This window comes from Lycorma delicatula, chromosome 1 (genome assembly GCF_047948215.1).
Source record: "Lycorma delicatula isolate Av1 chromosome 1, ASM4794821v1, whole genome shotgun sequence".
NCBI lineage: Eukaryota > Metazoa > Arthropoda > Insecta > Hemiptera > Fulgoridae > Lycorma > Lycorma delicatula.
This window is the reverse complement of record NC_134455.1, coordinates 213,776,017-213,799,007: the sequence shown is the minus strand read 5'-3', so window position 1 is coordinate 213,799,007 and position 22,991 is coordinate 213,776,017. Positions and strand designations below refer to the sequence as shown.

The window sequence follows — 22,991 nt, the reverse complement described above, 5'->3', positions numbered from 1 at the left end:
CATCACTATCAGGGAAAGCTAATCCTATACCTTAGATATATGATGCATGCTTTAAGTGCATCAGAGCCAAATGAACAGATAGTACAAAAAAACAAATTAACTTTCTGTTTAACAGAAAGTACTGTATAAACAGTACCTTAATAGCTTAAATCAAATTAATTTTGAGAAAAAATCTATACCTATGAATAATGGGCTTGGGTCTCATATTATGAAGATAAGCGACACCTCTCGCACACTGTAATGCCCAGCTAATAGCATGTCCTGCAGTGTATGTTGGAAATGGTTTACAATGCAACACTGAAAATAAAATTACAAGCAAACTTAAGAGAAAAAATAAACAAGAAATCCAAAAATCATCATTAACCATGCACAACATATAAAAATAATTTTAATTGGCAGTCACAAGTCTACAACAATATACAGTGTTTCCCTGGTTCTATTACAGGTTTAGATATATAACAAATAAGATCTCTCTCTCTCTCTCTCTCTCTGTATATATATGTATATATATACACACACACACACACACACACATACACACACAGGAAAAACTCCTAGAAATTTTGACTTATTATAGAGAAAAAGATACTAATAGATAACTAAAGTTAAAAAGATAACTAAAAATAAAGAATTACAGAATTTGTACAATTAAAAAAAAAAAAAATGTGAACTCAGTTCACAAAGACAGGCTACAAAAAACTATCTTTATTTATTAAAATTGTTTGAATACATTTCTATACATAATTAAATTTTTTAATTATAGTTGTTAAATCAAAAGGTTGATTTTCTTAATTTAGATGTTGTATTATGCAAGTGGTAATTATAAATATAACTAACTATCTTTAGTAATGCAGATGTAACCTTTTTCTTTCACTGATAATGTAACTAATAGAATTGTTTTTAGCTACTACAATAATGTACCAACCATCTTTAGTTAAATCTTAACAAAATCATATTGATTACAATTATCATAATTTCTTGCAAAAAAACATAATTCACTCACTCCACCAACTGCTACAAAAAATTGATTAATACACAATATTTTATTGTCGGTTATAAATATCACTGCTCTGATATTTCAGTTGGATGATTTATGTTTAGACAACATATCTGCTAAATTCTGATGAACAAAATACTACATTATTATAAATGGAAAAGGGCATAATGTTCAGGATCAGACTATGTAACTTTTCTACAAAATAACATCTTTTAATAAAAATCACATTGAGCCTTCACAAGGTATGCCTGGATATATCCAGAACAAACAGGAGAAATTGTATGGTGAATTGAATCAACACAAACTTCACAGCTTCATTTATCATCAAATTACACCTCACCAGATCACATCTAGATAACTCGGGACCTAGTCCCACCACAGATAACCCCTTGACAGTCAATAAGAAAGGTCTTTTAAGAAATACTCCACCAGCTGAACCACGAAAAACCTGAGTTCAGAGAAGGCAGCCAGATAAGGTGGCTGAGTTCAGAGTTCAGATAAGGTGGGCTGCCACTTAGAAGATAACATGCGATCAGAAGCATTGGAATGCCCCAACATTACACACATGAACAAGAAACATACAAAGTCCAAAATCAAGCCAAAGCAAATCACCTACATTCCACACACAACATAAACTTGCTCGTGCAGACTGGTAAACTAAAAATAATAACTGTCCTAATAATGGAGCAACATAAAATTCTCATGATGGATTTGCAGGAAATAAGAAACACTAATGAAAATGCAATGAAATTTCAAGGATATAAGGTTTAAAAAGTTATACCTGAGAAGAGAGTGATGAAAAATGTCCCAGTGTGAACCAGCTTTTTAATCATCCTCAAAATAATAAACTCCATATAAGAATTCAAGTCACAATCCCCAAGAATCTCAACACTTGCTCTAAAAGCATCTAATAAAATCTACACTATAATAAACACCCAAGAAGCCACTAATAATAATAATAACCCTCAAAAAGACAAAAACGAAACAGAAATGTTCTCGGACCTATTTGACCTAACTAAAAATAACATCCTCTAAAACCAGATTAAACAATTAATCAGAAACTTCAATGATCAACTAGACACAGAAATAAGATACCCACAGCATCATCGGAAAATGGCCTGCCCAAAAGAAAACAAACAAAAACAGACAGTAACTTGTCAATCTCTGCAGAAACCACAATCTAATCTCGAAATCCACATATGTCAAGAGGAAACATCAAAAACTCAAAACCTGGAAAACACCCTGACTACACTAAATGAGAATGGCAAATAGACCATGTCTTCATAGACTAACACACCACCACAAGGAGATCTACAATTTAAAAGTCCTCAGAGGAGTAGATATAGGCTCGAACCACTATATAGTCAAAATTAAAATTAAATTTACTCCATAAAGAAAACAACAAAACCAAGCTCCTAAAAATAAAAGAAAATGGACCCTACCCAATCAAGAATGAAAATTACCAAGAAAATAACAATCACGGATAAACTCAAAGATCTAGTCAATAACCTTAAACAAATCGCAGAAGAATTAGCCGCAATCAAGTCCTGTAAAAAACAACAATGGTGGAAAAGTGAATGTGATGAAACAGTGTAGAAAGTTACTTGATGATAGCCACATCAAGTACGCCTATTCATCAATCCCAAAAATCATTAACATCCTTCCAAAATCTAGTAAAACAAAGAAAAGAAACCATCCAAACCCTAAGATGGATAAAAAGACAACACCATAAAGACACACTGAAATCAATAGAAGAATTCAATAAAACACAGTCGAGAGACTACTACAAAATCTTCAAAAATGAGTTCCAAAAATACGAACCCCCAAACCCACTAATAAAGATTGGTACACTTACAATAAAAATGCCTAAAATAAACGCAAAAATAAGACAGTACAACACAGTTATAAAACCAGAAGCCACTTATTCAGCAGAACACTCTTCCACCTGAACGAACAAAAACAGACAGACTCCAGAAAATCAAAAGAAGTATTGGAAGAACCTGGATCAATAAAAAGTACCAGAAAGATGAGCAGTGGTGGATTAAGCGCAACAAAGTCATGTACAGAGTTAGAACCCATCACTGATACCATGTGTAAGAGGAAACCAGCATTCTTTGGACATACCATGAGGATGCACGATTCAAGACTTCTGAAACGGCTAATACAGTACAATCTTGACTTGAAAAACACTAGGACAAGATGCAGATGGATCAGAGAAATAAGAGAGGAACTGAAGGAAATTGTCTTTACACCAGTAGACACCACAGATAAAATTAAACAAGACAATCAAAAACAAAAAAAAAACAACAACAAAAACCACTTGTTTGACATTCACAAGAAAAAACTCACAACACGAACATTTTCAACACTAGAAACGGCACAAAGTCGGAACATATGAAAAAGAACTGGGAGGACCGCAAGGCCCAAATAGTTCCATCGAAGAGACTAGAGATAATGGACTGACTAAAGTGATCCTATGCAATTATAAAAGACAATAATAATAAGTACAAAAATAAATTGCATACATTTTTTACTAAGTAATTCCATAATTGATCACAGCAATATCGATTAAATCACATACAATTTATAAAGAGCTGGTTAAGATATAAAATAACTGCTTTAAAAAAAATATATATAACTGATCTTAAAAAATTCACCCTAAAAAAAATAAAATACTTTCATGAATTTTTACTTTACAATCTTGAGTGAAGGTGAGAGGGGGGTGAGAGAGAGAGACAGAGAGCACACTGATTCAGTTAAGTACAGCATGGAGATAGTGTAATTTTGTTCTGCGTAAGTTAGACAGAGAGAGGTAATACTGCTCATCTTATCATTACAGACAAGACCTTAACAAGACCAGACCGATTCAGGGGAGGAAATGACTGCTTGAGGCTGAAACTGGTCTCATGTAAAAGTAATTATGCATCATGGTTATTAATAATAATATATATTAATTATGTTATTATAATGCATAATAATAATTTCTCTTAGAAAAATAAGAAATACACAAAAACTATTTTTTCAAACTTATTTCACAAAAATACTGATATTTGTTGAAACAAAGGCATTAATTTTGCAAGCTAAATAGGTGAAAAAGTTAATTTCTTGATTATTCAGGTCATAATTAATTGCTGTAAATGTTTATAACTTATTTGAAAGTGATAACAATAACTCAGTTTTTTATTGCATTAGAATGACTAACATTGTGACTATGACTATAACAACCTTTTGATTGGATGTGCCACAGTATGGTACAAATTCATGTGGTTCTTTGTTGAGAATGTTTGTAATGTTGTAAAAGAGCTGTGAACCCTGTACACATGATTCGATTTCAGTCTGTCTTCTTTGTCCACACTGATACTTTTTTAATTATTAATTATTACCCCGAGCTACCTATAGTACTCATATAGAACGTTATTAAACTATATATATCCTATAACATACTGACAAAGGAATTCTCCTTTGTCTTTGGCCTCCCTGTACTGCCTCAGAGATCTGCACCCACGTTATACCATTTCTAATCTTAAAATAATATTACTGGCTATATTCGAAGTAATCTTTTTTCAATGTTATTGAAATAAAAAGATACAAAATGAAAATATTAAAAGAAATTTGATATGGGATAAGTGTATACAAAGTAATAATATGTAAAAAAAATTGTAATTATGCCAACTAAATATATGGTATTAAATTATGGTAAATTACATAATTTTGTAAAATATGATAAATTACACAATTTTGCAATTACAATTAAAATTTTAATTTTTCATTAATTTTATATCAAATGGGTGTAATAATGGCAGGTATAAACTGTATGAAACAGTCATTATGACCCACAAGTAGTCATCAACACCCTAAGATTTTAGTTACTTCACAAACAGCAAGTTTAAAAATAACAAAATTGTAATTATAAATTGTAAAGACACTAAATAATAATTCATACATAACTATAGGAAACTTAATTATATATATAAAATACATAATAAATTATTTTCTTTACATATATTCAATTGGCAGATTAAAAAGTAATTATTTAACTCACCATTATATAAGGAGCCACCTTCAGCAAATTCCATTACCAAGCAAAAGCGATTAAGAGAAGTACAAGCTCCATACAGCCTCACAATGTTAGGATGTTTAACACGAGAAAGCTGACGCACTTCTACAGCAAATGCTTTTTTTTCTGCTTCAGATTCAATATGTTTTATTGCAACAAAGTCACCTCGCCATCGTCCCTTCCACACTACTCCAAATGATCCCTTCCCTGCAACCTTAAGAAAAAGAATAAAAATACATAAAGAAAGAACTGTTTATCAGCATGGAAAAATCTGGTTTAAATAAATAAATTTCAAACATGACAAGATGTTTTCAAAATCAGAAATCCAAGATTTGCCATTCATACAAAACAGACTGACTCTCAAGAAATTAGTCAAATAGCTTTTAATGGGTGTTTAATTATATCTCTGGTTAAGTTTCACAATCTTCTTCACTTTCTTCCTGTTTTTCTTTATTCTGTGAAAGAAGACTTTTGATAACAGAATCATAATATAACAGAATTTATTGTAACACTTGATCTAAAATGCCAATGTTGCCTCTAATGAAATTCTTGAACCAATGACAGTAGTGAACCCTTTTAGAATAATCAGCACTAATTAGCTCATGGATAACCTGCATTCGATACAGATAAACAATGCAGCAGTCTCCTCACTGCAGTGTGGGCTGACCTATGTCAGGCACATTTCTGGTCTAACACTGAACCTGTTTCACAAAATTTTTTAATTAACATCTGAATCACACTCTTCACTGCTGCTTCTTTTAAATTTCTCCCTGAACTTTCACCAACACACAACATGAGAATTCATCTCAAAATAAGTTGTCATACATACATGTTCTGTAGCAGTTTAACAACACACGATTATGTAACCTTGTTCAAAAGATAGTGCTCGACACAACTGGCAATACGCAAATGTGCAGGCAATAAACAGTCCTCCCCATTCCAGCTCCAGTCCTACCAATATCTTTTACATTATTTTACCCATCTCACACCAAATATGCATTTGAACAAAAAATACATGTTGTATATAAACTACTGAATGATGAAAAACTCTTAAACTCTTGAACAAAACATAAACTCTTGAAAGTTGAACATTCATTATTATTTCTTTTGATAATACACTGGACACTCACTTAAGATTGCCTGAAGTAAAGGCCAGAAAGAAAACAATTTTTTTTTAATCTAGTGGTATGTTTTCAGTAACAAGTATTTCTAATCAACCTTTCTTAATTCATCATTACACGAAAAAATCTGTTCTACAAAAATTCAGCGAGTCCTCGATGCTGATTTGTTACTTAACAGTCATTTTCAAAGTATAATTAGAACATAATACTTGAACAATACCACATTTAAAATAACCTGTGTATTTTAAGATTAGAAATTTTACAATCAATTATATTTAAGACAAATGGCACTAAATGAGATAACTACCCGCACAATAATCTTAGGCTAGGTAAAACTGGCCCTGGTAAGACAGTTGCTTTTATTATTTCAACATAACATTAAATGCTTTTATTGCTATTATTTGAGCTTACGTTATATGAAAAAATAAGCTGAAATGTTTTTTCTCAGGACAAATTTTGAGATGACAAAACTGACAACAGCAGTTTATCAAAAATTAATTATTTCTGTACACAATACTCAATTCTGTTTTGGAGATAACATCTAGAAGCAAACTGAGATTTTAAGATGCAGAAGAAAGCCAGTTGATAACTGGTAGGAATAAGGAAATATAAAACCTATTACTAACCTTTTAAAGATCTACATTTAATAGATTTATAAAGAAAACTTTACTTACTTATGAAATATTCTTTCACTACTTAATTACAAACCAATTATCATTGATAGCCGGATAGATTTAGAAATAAATTTAGTCCCCCATAATCACACACAAGAAATACTTGAAATAACCACGCATTAACAATACAAAAGTGAGGGCTCATAACCAAAACATGTTCTATAACTTTCATTTTAAAATATGTATTGCAGTTGTTATACAGACTGTTCTAAATCTGTCTAAATAAATTTTGAATTAGCTTTTTTTTTTAGAGAAGTCTTTCTTATTAGCAAATATATTAATTTTTTTTTTTGCATTTTTCAATTGAGAATCTCTGTCAAAACCTTCTACAGGTTATGCAATCAGAATATAATCATTATTATGCAGTGTTCCTAAAATGGCAGGCTGGCTACACTTGTTCAGATTCTATTTTATTTTAAAACTAAACAAAAGATATCCTTGGGAAAAATGATAATTTCTACTTCGTTTTCCCCCTGTTCACAATTTTGTTATTTTTATACAAAAATTTATATCTCAAGTTCAGATAGAGGAATCACATTTATATTTGGTAAATGTCTTGGTAATAAAGTTTAAAAATTAGCAAAAAATCAGGACTTAAATACCTTTGCAAATTACAAAATGGCAACCATGTTTATTTTTCAATCCGTTATATCTCCATAAATATTAGTTTTATCAAATTGTATGTTTTGCTAAAATATTAAGCCTTTTATTTTATAACAAAATGACATTTTAGTTTTTAAAATCGATTGCAAATAGCTGAGTTATGGCCGAAAATTTATGTAATTTTTTGTCTGTCTGTATTTTTTTAATTATCAGGTCTATTTTTTTGAGAAAATTATTACTTAATTTGATACTTACAGTACTAGAATTAACAATTAATAAAAAAATTAATATTTAACATAATAACAGACAAAAATTACATATTTTCTGCCATAACTCCACTACTTATTAATAGATTTTAAAAAGTAAAATGTCATTTTGCTCAAAATAAAAGGCTTAATATTTTAGCAAATAATATACACTTTGATAAAACTAATATTTATGGAGATATAACGGATTGAAAAATGAACTTGGCTGCCATATTTTAATTTACAAAGGTATTATGTCCCAATTTTTTGCTAATTTTAAAACTTTATTACAAAGACACTTGCTTATGAAATACAGGGCGTTTCATAATATTCTTAGGAGTTACAAAAATTCAGTACAAAAAAAAGTATTTCACTTACCTAAATTAAAGTTGTACGAGGTGATGCAGGGTATCAAAACAGTTTTTGTTAAAATCTATAAATGTTCAATGTGTGCTCCTCTGGTGACATGGCACACATCAACATGAAAGTCTAGCTCTTGCCAAACTCGTTCTAACATGTCATTTTCGATAGAGTTGACTGCATTGATTATGCGATTCTGTAGCTCAGCAATATCGTGTGGCATTGGTGGGATAAACACCTTATCTTTCACGTAACCTCAGAGAAAGAAATCACGTGGTGTGAGGTCTGGTGATCTTGGTGGCCACAGCATAATGTGTTGGTCTTCTTCAGATGCACATTCTATCCAGCACCAAGGTAATGTTGTGTTAAGGTACTGTCGACCTCATTATGAAAATGGGCAGGACAACCATCTTGCTGGAAAATGAAGTCGTTGAGTAGCTGAGGCAAAAGCCATAATTGTAACATATCCAGGTATATCATGCCGGTTACAGTCATTTACATACACTGTCTCACGAGAGATCGCACAAAAAACGTTTACTTTCGGAGAATCCCAAATGTGTTTCACATAAATGTGCGAGTTTGGGGAAAACTCACACGTTATGACGGTTTACTTTGCTGCTAATATGAAACGTAGCTTCATTGCTGAAAATTATCTTGTTTAGAAAACCTTCATCTAACAACATCTTTTCCTGTGACTATAAACAAAAATCGAGCCTATCTCCATCAGAAAGAGGGTGGATTAATTGAAGATGGTACGGTTTGCATAATAAACATTTACGGAGAACTCTCCACACTGTTGTTTTCAATATTCCTAATTCTCTGCCTGCAGCCACAGTCAATTTTGACGGGCTGCGAATGAAACTTGCACGCACACGCAATTTTACTTAGTTTTTAAAAATCCTCTTGTACCCATTTTATAGTAATTTCTTGTAATCCCTCTTGTGATAATTTCAGTTACTAATGCCACTATTCTCGCCTTGGAGTTACCTGATGTTATTGCTAGAAGATTTTTGAAGGAAACAAGGGCCATATTTAGAATATGATAAAAGTCTTATTTCAATTGTATGTGTTCATATAAAGTGTTGTTATGAATATTTCAATTTTGTTCTGAGGTCCTTCATATGTGTAGAATATTAACACTGTTGGTGAATTTGTGATTCGCATTTACAAGATAGTTGGAATATTCTGACTAAATATTGTAAAGGAGAGCTTTTAAATGAGCACAGTATCATTTCTTTAAATTGCATCTATCTGCTCCATTTAGAACACTATGCAGTTACAGCAGTTCAGTTAATACATCCCAGGAGCATTCTATTTCTAGATCGTGGATACCAGTATTCTTTGGTGGTTGAGTTTCAATTAACCACACATCTCAGGAATGGTCGACCTGAGACTATACAAGATTACACTTCATTTACATTCATACATATAATCCTCATTCATCCTCTTAAGTAATATCTTATAGTGGTTCCAGAGGCTAACAGAAAAGAAAAGGAGCATTCTATTTGTTTGGTGACGGTCTTTTTGCATGTAGTTTTTTTGTTTGTTTTTTGCTTAATTTTTCTCAGACATCACTGTTTAAAAATTTGCTAGCTGTTTTCTGTGATTAGATGATATACTTTTGGTTTTGTTTGTCATAATTTTTATTTAGTTTCTGTAATGAGTGGGCTATTATATCCATTGGCGAGCTATTCCACAATACTCAGGAGTTCTACATGGGTATTTTGAATAGGCTGTGAATCTTACCTCAAAAAACACATTGTTTACATGAGATTGAGCAGTTTGTGGTGTAGCAAATAGTGTCTATTAAAATTGCTTTTATATATATTATGAAGCATGTTTATATTTATTCTTTTTGTGATGTGTACCAAAGAAAATTAAATTGTTCATTATATTTAAATTACCAATAAAACTTAAAAATGTGAAATGTGTGTGTGTGTGTGTGTATAAAGTAACATAAAATATACGAAACAAACGCACACAACAGTGATAAGTCAAATCCAAAGATCTAACATGCTGTAAAGACTATTCTAAAAATACACCTGCCCAATTCTATAAACTGCCAACAGCGCCAGCATTTTTCATTAGGGAGGACAGCAGCACAGTTAATAACATTGATAACAGCCACAGGAGTGTTTCAGAACATATTATATTATAAATTTCTAATAACATTGTATTTAATAAATTTGGTTTGATTTATGGTTAAAAAAGGTAGTAGTTTTAAATAATTTTACTTTGACCATCATGAGCAAAATCAAAACAAATTTCTAAAATAATAAAAAATTATTTTATATATACCTATATATATCCACACACACATAAAATGTTTCTCATTAAAATGTTTTAAAATTACTTTTTTCTAAGTATTAATTTGAAACACATGAATTTTTTGTCAATGAAATTAAACAATTTTACCAAAATTTTGTTCACACATATAATGAATCACTTAATATTTGGTTCACACTGGGGAAAGAAAATTTGAATGTTTATTTTGTTTCATAAATAAGTAAAATTTGATTGTATATCAACAGATATATCATGCAATTGTTTCACTTACTTTTCTCCTTAACTGTACACTGCAATCTGGGTAAATATACCTTGTGGACAATCGAGGATAGAACCTGTTAGTAAGCGATAACCTCTTAATGGCAGTTTTTCTATAGAGGTAAACATGAAAATTTAGAAGTGGTTTCACAGTATTATAACTTCTTTTATAAAATTATGTAAATTAATACTTATTTATCTCATCCCTAATTTCAAGGTTACTTTGCACTAGTGTTAATAACTCTTACTCAATTGTCGGATAACATTTCACATACGACAATTTATACGTGCAGTTTATTAAGAAAGATTTAAAATAAAATCAGAGAATAATTACGGGCATCTTTAATTCATTAAATAATGAGATACCAAAGTTAATTCAACAACTTAAAGTATAAAAATTGTTTAAAACCCAATGAAAAAGAACTCAAAATAATATTACAGCTAAACGCATAGGAAGCACTTGTTATTGTCGTTTATTAGTAAAATTATTTTTAAAAAATAATAATTTCAAACCTCTAATAGCTGTATTTCATTGTAATCAATGACTTCTACATTATGCTGTTGCACGTTTAATACTTCTCTTTTAGCCATTTATATTCAGTAGCTTCACATTTTAAATATCTACTGCAGTTTAATATATCTACTGGAATAAATCTGTAAAAAGATAAGAACATTTCTTAAATCAAGTAAATTATTAAGCAACACCAACAACGCAAAGACGCCATTTTGAATTTCCACAAACAGCTGTTAATAAAAATACACTTGGACTGGTCGCAACGTCCTTTTACCGTGAATACAATAATATCAGCTGATAATAGCGCACAAATTCAAAACCTAAAATTAAAACCACTAATTAAAGTTAAAGTTAGTTAGTAAAGTTAATTAATGAAACATCAATTATCAAATACTGACCTTTTGTTTCTTCCAGTCTCAACTGCTTATCATTAATGAGTATTATTTTATTCAGTTATACTAAGCAGTATCTGAAGTTTTTACCTCTTTATGTAAATAGTTTTTATTAGAAAATAATGATGGAATTTTAGACAAATTCCACATAAATTACTATCAAGTCATAAAGTCTAAATGTCTGTAGATACTTTCCAATAACTAGAAACATAATGAGTTACCTGCAGATCTTATTATCAAACTGCTGATATATTTTTGGAATTGCCTATAAGAATTTTTTAAACATTTAGTTTTTTACAAACAGTAGTATTTAAATGAATATTTTTCGTGAGTGATGTTTTTCCAAACATTTATTTCATTTGCCAGCTTTATTGTTTATTACATTTTTTACCTTTATCAATGCATTGTGACAAGTCTACAGTTTATATCTACATTCTACATTATACAAAGGTTTGTTCACATGTTTACTGAGAGTAATTTCAAGAACCACTTTACTGAATTGAAATACTAAAATTGTTTGTTCCTATGTTTTGGCAAGAATCTCTGGATAAGTTGTCCATGCTTGGGCTGGACCGTTGTCATGATGAATTTTTCCAAATCTGTGGTCTCTTGCATCAAACAGCATCTCTTAGCTGATGAAGAACAATTATGTAGTACCTTTATTGGTAATTTGTTCTTGGGGAGCATACTCATGATCAATGTACATATTGATAATCAAAAAAGGCTGTCAGCATGACTTTCATGCTATCATGAAAGTTCATCATTACAATGCTTCAGTCTGTGGACTTTTTTAATTTTTTTTATTTTTAGCAATTATAATCTAAATACAACATAATTTTGATGATAAAAACATAATTTGGTCAATTGTATCAACTGAGACCCAACATTTTTTACTGATTATTTTGATCTTTTTTGCATTTGTTGGTCAAATCTGTTCCCTTTACCTGTTCAGCCAAACCAATAAAAATACTATTTTTGCTATTAATACTTCTTTTTTGGATGGTCTCCCTTCACTCCTAAACCATCCCTATCCTTACCAGCAATGGTCATAAGATGAAGAGGCAGCATGACAGAATGACTAAAATAAAGGATTTAACATGTGACAGAATGAATAAGCAGTCATGGTATGCCACATGCCCCAACGATGGGAATAACTAAACAAGAAAATGTTGTCACCAAGCAGAAATCTAAAACTTGGATAAGGCACCTCAGCAGCACAAGAACAGGGAGGGTGGGCAAGGCATTGGTAGGCAATTGTCAAAAAATAAATAAGTAATCTCCTCTTACTTAATGACATATTTGCACCATCAATCAAGGAAGCCCATCTGTAGGCATGTAATTATGATAATGTAATCAAAGCAATATATAAAAAATTTGAACTGGGTAATCATCTCCATGGAAATTCTTTCAAAGAATCCAGAGAAGAAAAAAGAATTAAAGGTTGTTTACTAACTGGAGATGATCTTTGTTAAATTATTTTGAAGACTGTAAGAATCAATCAGATGATGAAAACAATTTGTAACTCTGATCTACTAAACGGATAAATTGTAGATTTGCAAGATGGAATGAGTGGTTCAAAAGATCTCAGGGAGTGGTCAAGAAATACCAAGATGGAATCAAATTTGTGATGATTACTACTGAAAGAGTAAAACATGTCAAAAATACATTTTTTTTCTTCAGAGCTAAAAGATTAAGTGATTGACAAGCTTTATCATAATCAAGATAGAGAAGATGATGAGGAAATTTGTTTTGCATTAATCTGATGAATTTTCTCTGAATAACCTCCAGAACCTCATTGTTGCACTCCTGATCTCTGTTCCAAATGATGAAGCCATATTCCAAGAGCAACCATAAAAATGATTTGAATAAAGGGGCCATGTGGTGATGTTACTGAAATTGCAATCAATCCAGCAGATCAAATCCAAATTCCTTCTCGCAACCGACGCAATTCTGTCAATTTGTCCTTTGAGAAGTAATTTTATACACAGATGGACACCCAAATCTTACGCACAATCCAATTCCCTCTTAATATTATAGTTGGATATGGTGTATTGCCAACATCTCTTAGTGAACAATTTGGTTACAATCTTCTTAAAATTCAAAAGGAGAGAATTATCAAGAAACCACTTAATTAATTCAGTCAACTGCATGCTGCAATTAGAGACAATCATCATCTGACTTAATTGACTGGACAAGCTGATGTTATCAGTATATATGATGGTGTGACATTCAGGAAATCAGCAATGTCATTGAAAAAAGTAATAATAGCAACAGGCCAAGAATGGTTTGCTGGGAATCACCAGAAATAGCTGAAAACAAACTCAATATGGCACCAAAATATCTGTCGTTAAACTTCCTGTTAATCAGAAACGTCTTGCTCCATGTGATTACAGAAATCATACATTTGGTTTTTCATACCTTTTGGAAAAAATAAAATTATGCAGTTTCTTCAAAAGAACAATGTGGGACATTTTGTTGAATGCCTTTTTAAAATCAAGGTATACGATGTCAACTTGACTTCTATTCTCTATGACAGGGCTAACAATATATAGTAAAGAATGGTGGATCTTACCGCCAGAAAGTCGTGTTGTGCAGGCGATATTCTAGTCTTAACATGGTTTGAGAAGTGGACAATGCAATCTTCTCCAGAATCCTAGGCAAGAAAGGAAGAATAGTCACAGATCAAAAATTCTTAATATCTAGTAGCCTGCTCTTTTGGGGGATGGGAGTCACAAGGGCAAGCTTCCAAGACTCCGGAAAGACACTGTAGCGAAAGCTTAGACTAATATATGTGCAAGAGGTGAGGCAATAATATCACATACTCCATTTAAAATAAAAGCTGAAATTAAATCTGCTCCAATGGCTGACCTTAGTTTTAACCTCTTAATAGCTGCAACAACATGTTTAGGTTTAATTTCAGGAAAGGTTGACAAGGAGATCGATTGAGAGTACATGGCTGATATACTGAATCAAAAAATTCTCCAGACTGCTGACAGATTTCACCAGGATAATCAATATGAACATCATTTAACTCAATGAGGCTAGCAAGGGTAGAATCTCTTCTTGACCTGTCGATGTACTTCAAGAAGTTACTCTGTTAACTTGCAAGATTGTGCTCCACTTCGGCTGCATGATATCTTCAGGCCTCATCAATGTACTAGTTTACACAAAATGGAAAACCCATCAGAAAAAAAATTTGCAAGAATCATATCTCTGAATTTTCTATGCGTGTTATTCTACTTTTTATTTTATTTCTTTATCCGAGGTCATCCAGAATACATTTATTTATGCACAATAGGAAGGTAAGTAGACCCTCCTTGTGCAGGACTCACAGCCCACACATTCTCAGTGTCTCTCGGCATCTGCGGTTTGTACTACCACATCAAACTGGCAAGACCTAACTGGTATTTGCTCTTGCAAAAAAGCTTCAAACTGGGGCCACTGAAACTTTGGTCCTTTAATGTGGGCCTCCTTCTATATGTCTTCTTCATCCTATCTTTCTACATCATGTGTATTATGGGGAATTGACCTTGTTCCCATCAGTCTTCCGAGCATCCATCCTCCTTCTTCATTCAAAGAACAGTGTGTAGCTTCAACTGCAGTCCAATTTTCTCTGTTATGTAATATTTTTTTGATTACTTTATCAGGACTGAAATTCCCTATTGTGTTTTCAAGATCTTGTCTTTCATCCTACCAATGAATGGTCTGCATCATCTTTCTTGTTCCGCAGTATTTGCAGCGCGACGATCAAGTTTCTCCCATCTTGTGTAGATAGGCACGGAATTAGCCGTGGTTTGACAGAAATTGGATGGGGTAGAAGTCCACCTTTCTGCGCTTTCATTCAATCCATTGCTTGACTTTCTTTATCAGTCGCGTGGTCCATCTGCCTTTTCCGTTCTCTTCCCATCTCTGTTGCCAGCGTACCCAGGTTATTTTCCGGGCTTCCGCTTTGGCCTCATTCCCTCCTAGTTCCTGCTTGGTGAGATGCTTTAGCCTTCTTTCTTTCACTAGGAGGTCGACTGGGATTGCCCCAACTATCACAAGTATTGCTGTTTCTGAGACTGTGCAGTATGCACAGGAAACCCTTAATGCTCCTGTTCTTTGAACTTATTCTTTTTCTTTCTTTCTGATGTCCATTGCATTTCCCAATATCTCTGCTCTGTACAGGATGATGGACTGGGCAGTCGACATAAGAAGCTTTGCTTATCAGGCCTAAGTCTCCTGATGTTGTCCTCCATCTCTGCAGGGAAGTCAAAGGTGGAAAATAGTGGCATGAGACGAACACATTTCTTCTATATAATAAATGAATTTCGACCCAAACACATTCAGAGACTTACTTCAAGGTCAGACGTTCTGGAACAAGAGAAGAAGTTCCTAAAAGCTACAAAGACACCACCCCCACATGAACAACCTAAATTGGTAATATCCATCAGATCTAAAAACTGAAATTCATAAGAAAAGTAGTCATGATTCATGGACTTATCCATAAGTGGGAAGGGGGGCAGCTACCTTCTTCCAAGATGGAAAAAAATAAATAAAACACCATCCACTTTATTATAATGAATGGATAGTAGAACATTTTTTTGTAAGTAGCCTACTGTGACGTTTATTACATCCTTTTATTTATAGTTTGTAATGTATGTACCGTAAATGTAATCTTGCTTTAAAAGCACATAATTTAAAATTTTTTATTCTTCAGTTTTTGGTTCTTTCTATGCTTGTAAGGTTATACCACTAGGAATTCTTTTGGATTTTCAACATAAATAGAGTTTTGTTTTTAAATTTATAATTTTTGTTAAGTTCTAAATAATCAATACTTTTGATGAACAATCAAAAATAATTCAAAACATGGCCTAATTACCAATATTGCTTTTTGCAATTGCTTGGTTTTTATATCAGTAAAATTGGCTCGTTTCTAGTTTATCGGGAATTCATCAATAAAGAAAGAAAAATATTTAACTACCTTTGACAAATTTATGATTATGATATGAAAATATACATTTTGGAGTCCCTAAGTCCAAAAAAGTGGTTTTTAAGAATGTTGATGTCTGTTAAACTTTCTATTGATAATTCCTCCATACCTTTTTAATGTTATAATAATAAAAGAGCCATATTTTTTAATTAAACTCAACTAGTACAATCATAAACTGTATAAGACTCAATTCTGACAAAAATGTCAGTTAGAAACTTACTCATCAAACCAATGCAGCAAGATGCACCGTCAGCGTCCATATCAACGTTTGCTCTGATTAAATTAATTTTTTTTTTGCAGCGAATCTAAAACGAAAAAAATACCAGCGCAGAGATAAGGATGAGAACAAGAAAATACAACCTTCCCCTCGTACAAACACTGCGACTGCGGGACGTTTTTCTACGGTTCAAACCAATGTGCAGCACAGAGAAAGTAAAATTGAAGACGACGGTAGTCATGAAGATAATACTGGAAATTTCGGCTTGGCGAGACTATGCCAGTTGATATGAAAAAATACTCTTGGAAAATGTCTGGGTATCTTCGAAGAACTACGATTTTGCGGCAAATACTAAAACACCTCACGAATAAATTCAATCACCAGTGGCTGGACACATATTCACCATGGCTACCTTACTCAAGGCAACTCAGAGGTGCTTTCTGTAGATATTGTGTGTTGTTTCCGCCGTCAGCTAGAATAATGAGAAGTGGTTGGGGTTCTTTTTCCATCACACCTTTCTCTTTGTACAAGGACGTGTATGATTATTGCAAAGCACATGTACAGTCTTGGGGACATCAGAGTGCAGTGGAATCTGAAAAATCGCTCATGGTGGGCGTTCCAGTGGAAATCCAACTTCAACAAATCTTCACGAAAATTAATAGAAAAACAAAAAAATTACTGTCCTCAATTGTTTCCTGCGTCATTTTTTCCGGCTTATTTGATTTACTTCTCAAAGGCAAAAATCTGGATGAAGACGTAATTATTGATTTATGCAATTTTACGCATTAAAGCTGGTGATTCACAACTAAAAGACCATATTATTGTGCAAGTAACGAAAAACGCGTCATACCGATCACCTATCATACAAAATGAAATAACTGATCTATGTGGCACTACAATCAGGGAACACATCGTCACAAGGGTTATAAAAGCTTGCGTTTATATTTCCACGGATATTTCTAGCAAAGAACAGCTGTCTATTGGGTTAAGTTTCTTGGATGAAAAGGGCCAATGAAATCGAAGAATATTTAGGCTTTGCAGAGCTTGAAGAACTTAATGCCGTGAGTACTGTCAAAGCCATTGAAGATTTTGTGAAAACCTTCATAAAAAAATCTAACCTTGATAAATCTAGTCCCTAATAAACATTTGAGGTTAGGCTTTGATGATATTCCACCATGTCTGAGAAAGAAGGAGGTGTGTAGGCGATCTTGAGCCTAAAGTAAAAAAAATCCTTCTATTTCCATTGTTCTTCTCACAAGCTCAACCTTTTCGTGAACGACTCAAAACATTACTCCAGAAATTCGAAATTGCATTGGAACTATCAATAAGATAATCACATTTTTTCGCGAGTCCGTTTTACGATGCGAGCTTACTGCTAACATTCATAAATTTTTGAGACTAGACGGTCAGAGAAATACAAGACCATTTTAAGGATCACTTCGTTGACACTGCTAATGCATTAGAGACCTTAGCTGAAGAGGGTCACCAGAAAATTAAAAAATAACATTCTACGAGTCGGAGCGTGGAATGTTAGAAGTTTAAAAAAGGTGGGTAGGCTAGAAAATCTAAAAAGGGAAATGGATAGGATAAATGTGGACGTAGTAGGAATTAGTGAGGTTCGGTGGGAAGAGGAAGGCGACTTTTGGTCAGGTGATTTTAGAATAATTAACTCAGCTTCAAATAATGGGCAGGCAGGAGTAGGTTTCATAATGAACAAGAAGATAGGAAACAGAGTAGAGTATTTCAAAACGCATAGCGATAGAATCATTGTAATAAGGATAAAATCAAAACCTAAACCGACGATTGTTAACGTCTATATGCCTACAAGCGCCCATGATGATGATGAGGTAGAGTGTGTATACGAAGAGATTGATGAAGCAATTAAACACGTAAAAGGAGATGAAAATTTAATAATAGTTGGAGATTGGAATGCAAGCATTGGAAAAGGCAAGAAAGGAAATATAGTGGGTGAATACGGGCGGGCAAAAGGAATGAAAGAGGGGACCGACTTATAGAGTTTTGCACGAAGTATAATTTAGTAATTGCCAACACCCAATTAAAAAAACATAATAAAAGAATATACACTTGGAAAAATCCAGGCGATACTGCAAGGTATCAGATAGATTATATCATGGTTAAGCAAAGATTTAGAAATCAACTCGATGACTGCAAAACTTACCCTGGAACAGACATTGATAGCGACCATAATTTGGTGATAATGAAATGTAGATTGGAGTTTAAAAACCTGAAGAAAAGGTGTCAGATGAATCGGTGGAATTTAGAGAAGCTTGAGGAAAGGAGATAAAGAAGATTTTTGAGGAGGACATCGCAAGAGGTCTGAGTAAAAAAGTTAAGTAGAAAATGTAGAAGAAGAATGGGAGAATGTTAAAAAGGATATTCTTAAATCAGCAGAAGCAAACTTAGGCGGAATAAAGAGAACTGGTAGAAAACCTTGGGTTTCAGACGATATATTGCAGCTGACGGATGAACGTAGAAAATATAAGAATGCTAGTGATGAAGAAAGTAAAAGGAACTATCGGCAATTAAGAAATGCTATAAACAGGAAGTGCAAACTGGCTAAAGAAGAGTGGATTAAAGAAAAGTGTTCAGAAGTGGAAAGAGAAATGAACATTGGTAAAATAGACAGAGCATACAAGAAAGTCAAGGAAAATTTTGGGGTACATAAATTAAAATCGAATAATGTGTTAAACAAAGATGGTACACCAATATATAATAAGAAAGGTAAAGTCGATAGATGGGTGGAATATATTGTAGAGTTTTACGGAGGAAATAAATTAGAAAATGGTGTTATAGAGAAAGAAGAGGAAGTTGAGGAGGATGAAATGGGAGAAACAATACTGAGATCTGAATTTAAGAGAGCATTAAAAGATTTAAATGGCAGAAAGGCTCCTGGAATAGACGGAATACCTGTAGAATTACTGCGCAGTGCAGGTGAGGAAGCGATTGATAGATTATAAAAACTGGTGTGTAATATTTATGAAAAAGGGGAATTTCCGTCAGACTTCAAAAAAAGTGTTATAGTCATGATACCAAAGAAAGCAGGGGCAGATAAATGTGAAGAATACAGAACAATTAGTTTAACTAGTCATGCATCAAAAATCTTAACTAGAATTCTATACAGAAGAATTGAGAGGAGAGTGGAAGAAGTGTTAGGAGAAGACCAATTTGGTTTCAGGAAAAGTATAGGGACAAGGGAAGCAATTTTAGACCTCAGATTAATAGTAGAAGGAAGATTAAAGAAAAACAAACCAACATACTTGGCATTTATAGACCTAGAAAAGGCATTCGATAACGTAGACTGGAATAAAATGTTCAGCATTTTAAAAAAATTAGGGTTCAAATACAGAGATAGAAGAACGATTGCTAACATGTACAGGAACCAAACAGGAACAGTAACAATTGAAGAACATAAGAAAGAAGCCGTAATAAGAAAGGGAGTCTGACAAGGATGTTCCCTATCACCGTTACTTTTTAATCTTTACATGGAAAGATTAAAAAGTAATGGAGTAACATGATTCGGAGTAACAGTACAAGGTGAAAAGATAAAGATGCTACGATTTGCTGATGATATAGTAATTCTAGCCGAGAGTACAAAGGATTTAGAAGAAACAATGAACGGCATAGATGAAGTCCTACGCAAGAACTATCGCATGAAAATAAACAAGAACAAAACAAAAGTAATGAAATGTAGTAGAAATAACAAAGATGGACCACTGAATGTGAAAATAGGAGGAGAAAAGATTATGGAGGTAGAAGAATTTTGTTATTTGGGAAGTAGAATTACTAAAGATGGATGAAGCAGGAGCGTTATAAAATGCCGAATAGCACAAGCGAAACGAGCCTTCAGTAAGAAATATAATTTGTTTACATCAAAAATTAATTTAAATGTCAGGAAAAGATTTTTGAAAGTATATGTTTGGAGTGTCGCTTTATATGGAAGTGAAACTTGGACAATCGGAGTATCTGAGAAGAAAAGATTAGAAGCTTTTGAAATGTGGTGCTATAGGAGAATGTTAAAAATCAGATGGGTGGATAAAGTGACAAATGACGAGGTATTGCGGCAAATAGATGAAGAAAGAAGCATTTGGAAAAATGTAGTTAAAAGAAGAGACAGACTTATAGGCCACATACTAAAGCATCCTGCAATAGTCGCTTTAATATTGGAAGGACAGGTAGAAGGAAATAATTTTGTAGGCTGGCCACGTTTGGAATATGTAAAACAAATTGTTAGGGATGTAGGATGTATACTGAAATGAAACGACTAGCACTAGATAGGGAATCTTGGACAGCAGCATCAAACCAGTCAAATAACTGAAGACAAAAAAAAAAAAAGCTGAAGAGAGAAATGCAACAAGAAAAAATGCTTATCAAATGCATGCAGCGGCGTTCAGATCTTCATTTATTGTATCAGTAGCATTAATTGCTAAGTATTACGCTATCCTAGAACCTGTAGCAAATGCACTTCAATGATGTGCACATTTAAACTGTTGTTAACATGCTACGAGTTTATCGCGAAGACGGGGAGAATGTCTTGACTGCCGTTTTAAAAAAAGCAGGCAACACTGCAATGCATTTGAATATTGGTATAACCGCCACTTGCACTGCTGCCCGGCAGAAGAATAGAAGCAACCAATCCAGCCAAAAATTTTCCCGAATTTTGGAGAAGGAATAAATTTCTTACTTGTTTGAATTCCATGTAAATATTTCTTACTTGGATTCCATATCATCTTCAGAAGTCAGATTTTGTGAAGACAAATCGCCTACATTTTCACAGCTAAATTTCCATCCAAAATTGGTGTTACTTTTTTATCAAAATATTCCCATGCAGTTGAAATGGAGGGTTCAATAACTTTTTTCTTTTTTTTTTTGTTGTTTGTGGGCGAAAAACGCTTGGGCGTTATCATCGCCCGGTAGTTTAATTTCTTGTTCAGTTTCAACCCTATCGTCTTGTGTAAGCATTTTGGTAAGATGCTTCATATTTAAAGCCTTGTTTTTTAAAGCGAGGATCTAATAGCATGCTTTCAAGCAAAATATTATTATTTTCAACATCCTTAAATCTATGTTGCAGTTGGTCTAACATCTTGTTACATACTTTAACGATATCAGAATTCTGAGTAGAAGATTTAATGTTAAGTACATGTCTTGTCATCGCTCGCGCCAATAAACAGATTTTTGAAATAGTGACAGTTTTTTGAAAACTTATTTCAATTGTTATCTCTTCAAACATTTTCAATAATTTGTACATTTCAGCTATAACTGTCCACTCATCAAATGAAATATTATTTAGAATAGGATTCACCAAAGCGATAGTCGAAATTAGTGGTTCTTTTGTTTCTAATAATCTATTAAACATGTGCAGGAGTGAGTTCCATCGGGTAGGCACTTCCTGCTTTAATTTTAATTCTTTAAAATTCATTTGTCGCTGCATGTTTTGCAGTTTGGAGGCAGCATGAGAACTTCGTTTAAAAAATTCGACAATTGCCTTCGATTTTACCACAAGTGTTTTTACTTCAGACACTGCTGCTTGGACAATTAAATTAATTGTATGCGCTAAGCAAGGAATATGGCGTAGCTGACAATTGCGAATAGCAGCTTTTAAATTTGATGCATTGTCACTAACAACCGCTGCTATTTTGTCAGTAATAACCCATTCATTGAATTTACCTTTTAATTCAATGGCAATGTTTTCAGCCGTATGTTGACTGCAGATTTCCATACAAGTAAGTAATTGGGTTTTTAAATTGCAGTCATGGTCAATGAAATGGATAGTTATGGCCATATAATTATTATTTGAAACTGATGTCCAACTGTCAGTGGTTATTGCGCATGCTTCTATATTATATAATGACTTACGAATCTCACAAGCAATCCTATCATATTATTGTAGAATTAAACTAGTTGTAATTGTTTTCCGACAAGGAAGCGAATACCCAGGGTTTAACATATGAACAAACTTCTTGAATTCTTCATCCTCAACGAGTGAAATAGGTTGATATTCTTTAGTTATTAACCTAATTAATTGAATATCTAACGCTCGGCTTTTACCTTGAGGGACAGGTTTTGTAACAAAGGAAGTAAGACACAACTGTTGTGGTTTTTTTTGAGGACAAAGATGTTATTGGAAGCACAGAAGAAGGATTAGGCGAATCAACAAGGTTTGTTAATTTAAGGGCTAATTGCTGCGATTCATTTGGTTCAGTCGCAGTAGACGTAGTAGGATTTAAGTTATAATGCATTTCTGAAACATAATCAGGACAAGGATTTTTTTGTCTTG

General features: G+C 33.0%; 1 protein-coding gene across 2 annotated transcripts in view; it reads right to left on the bottom strand.

The window, feature by feature from the left end:
- LOC142328259 (mitogen-activated protein kinase kinase kinase 7-like) overlaps positions 1-11,332 on the bottom strand; it is a 109,634-nt gene extending 98,302 nt beyond the window's left edge. For both annotated transcript variants that reach the window (XM_075371929.1, XM_075371939.1), the window contains exons 1-3: positions 11,115-11,332; positions 5,040-5,268; positions 180-297 (exon numbers count right to left, since the gene is read on the bottom strand). In XM_075371929.1, the coding sequence (XP_075228044.1) occupies positions 180-297; positions 5,040-5,268; positions 11,115-11,192 (425 nt within the window). In that variant the 5' untranslated portion in view covers positions 11,193-11,332. The remainder of the gene's footprint in view (positions 1-179; positions 298-5,039; positions 5,269-11,114) is intronic.
- Positions 11,333-22,991: the final 11,659 nt, after the last annotated feature.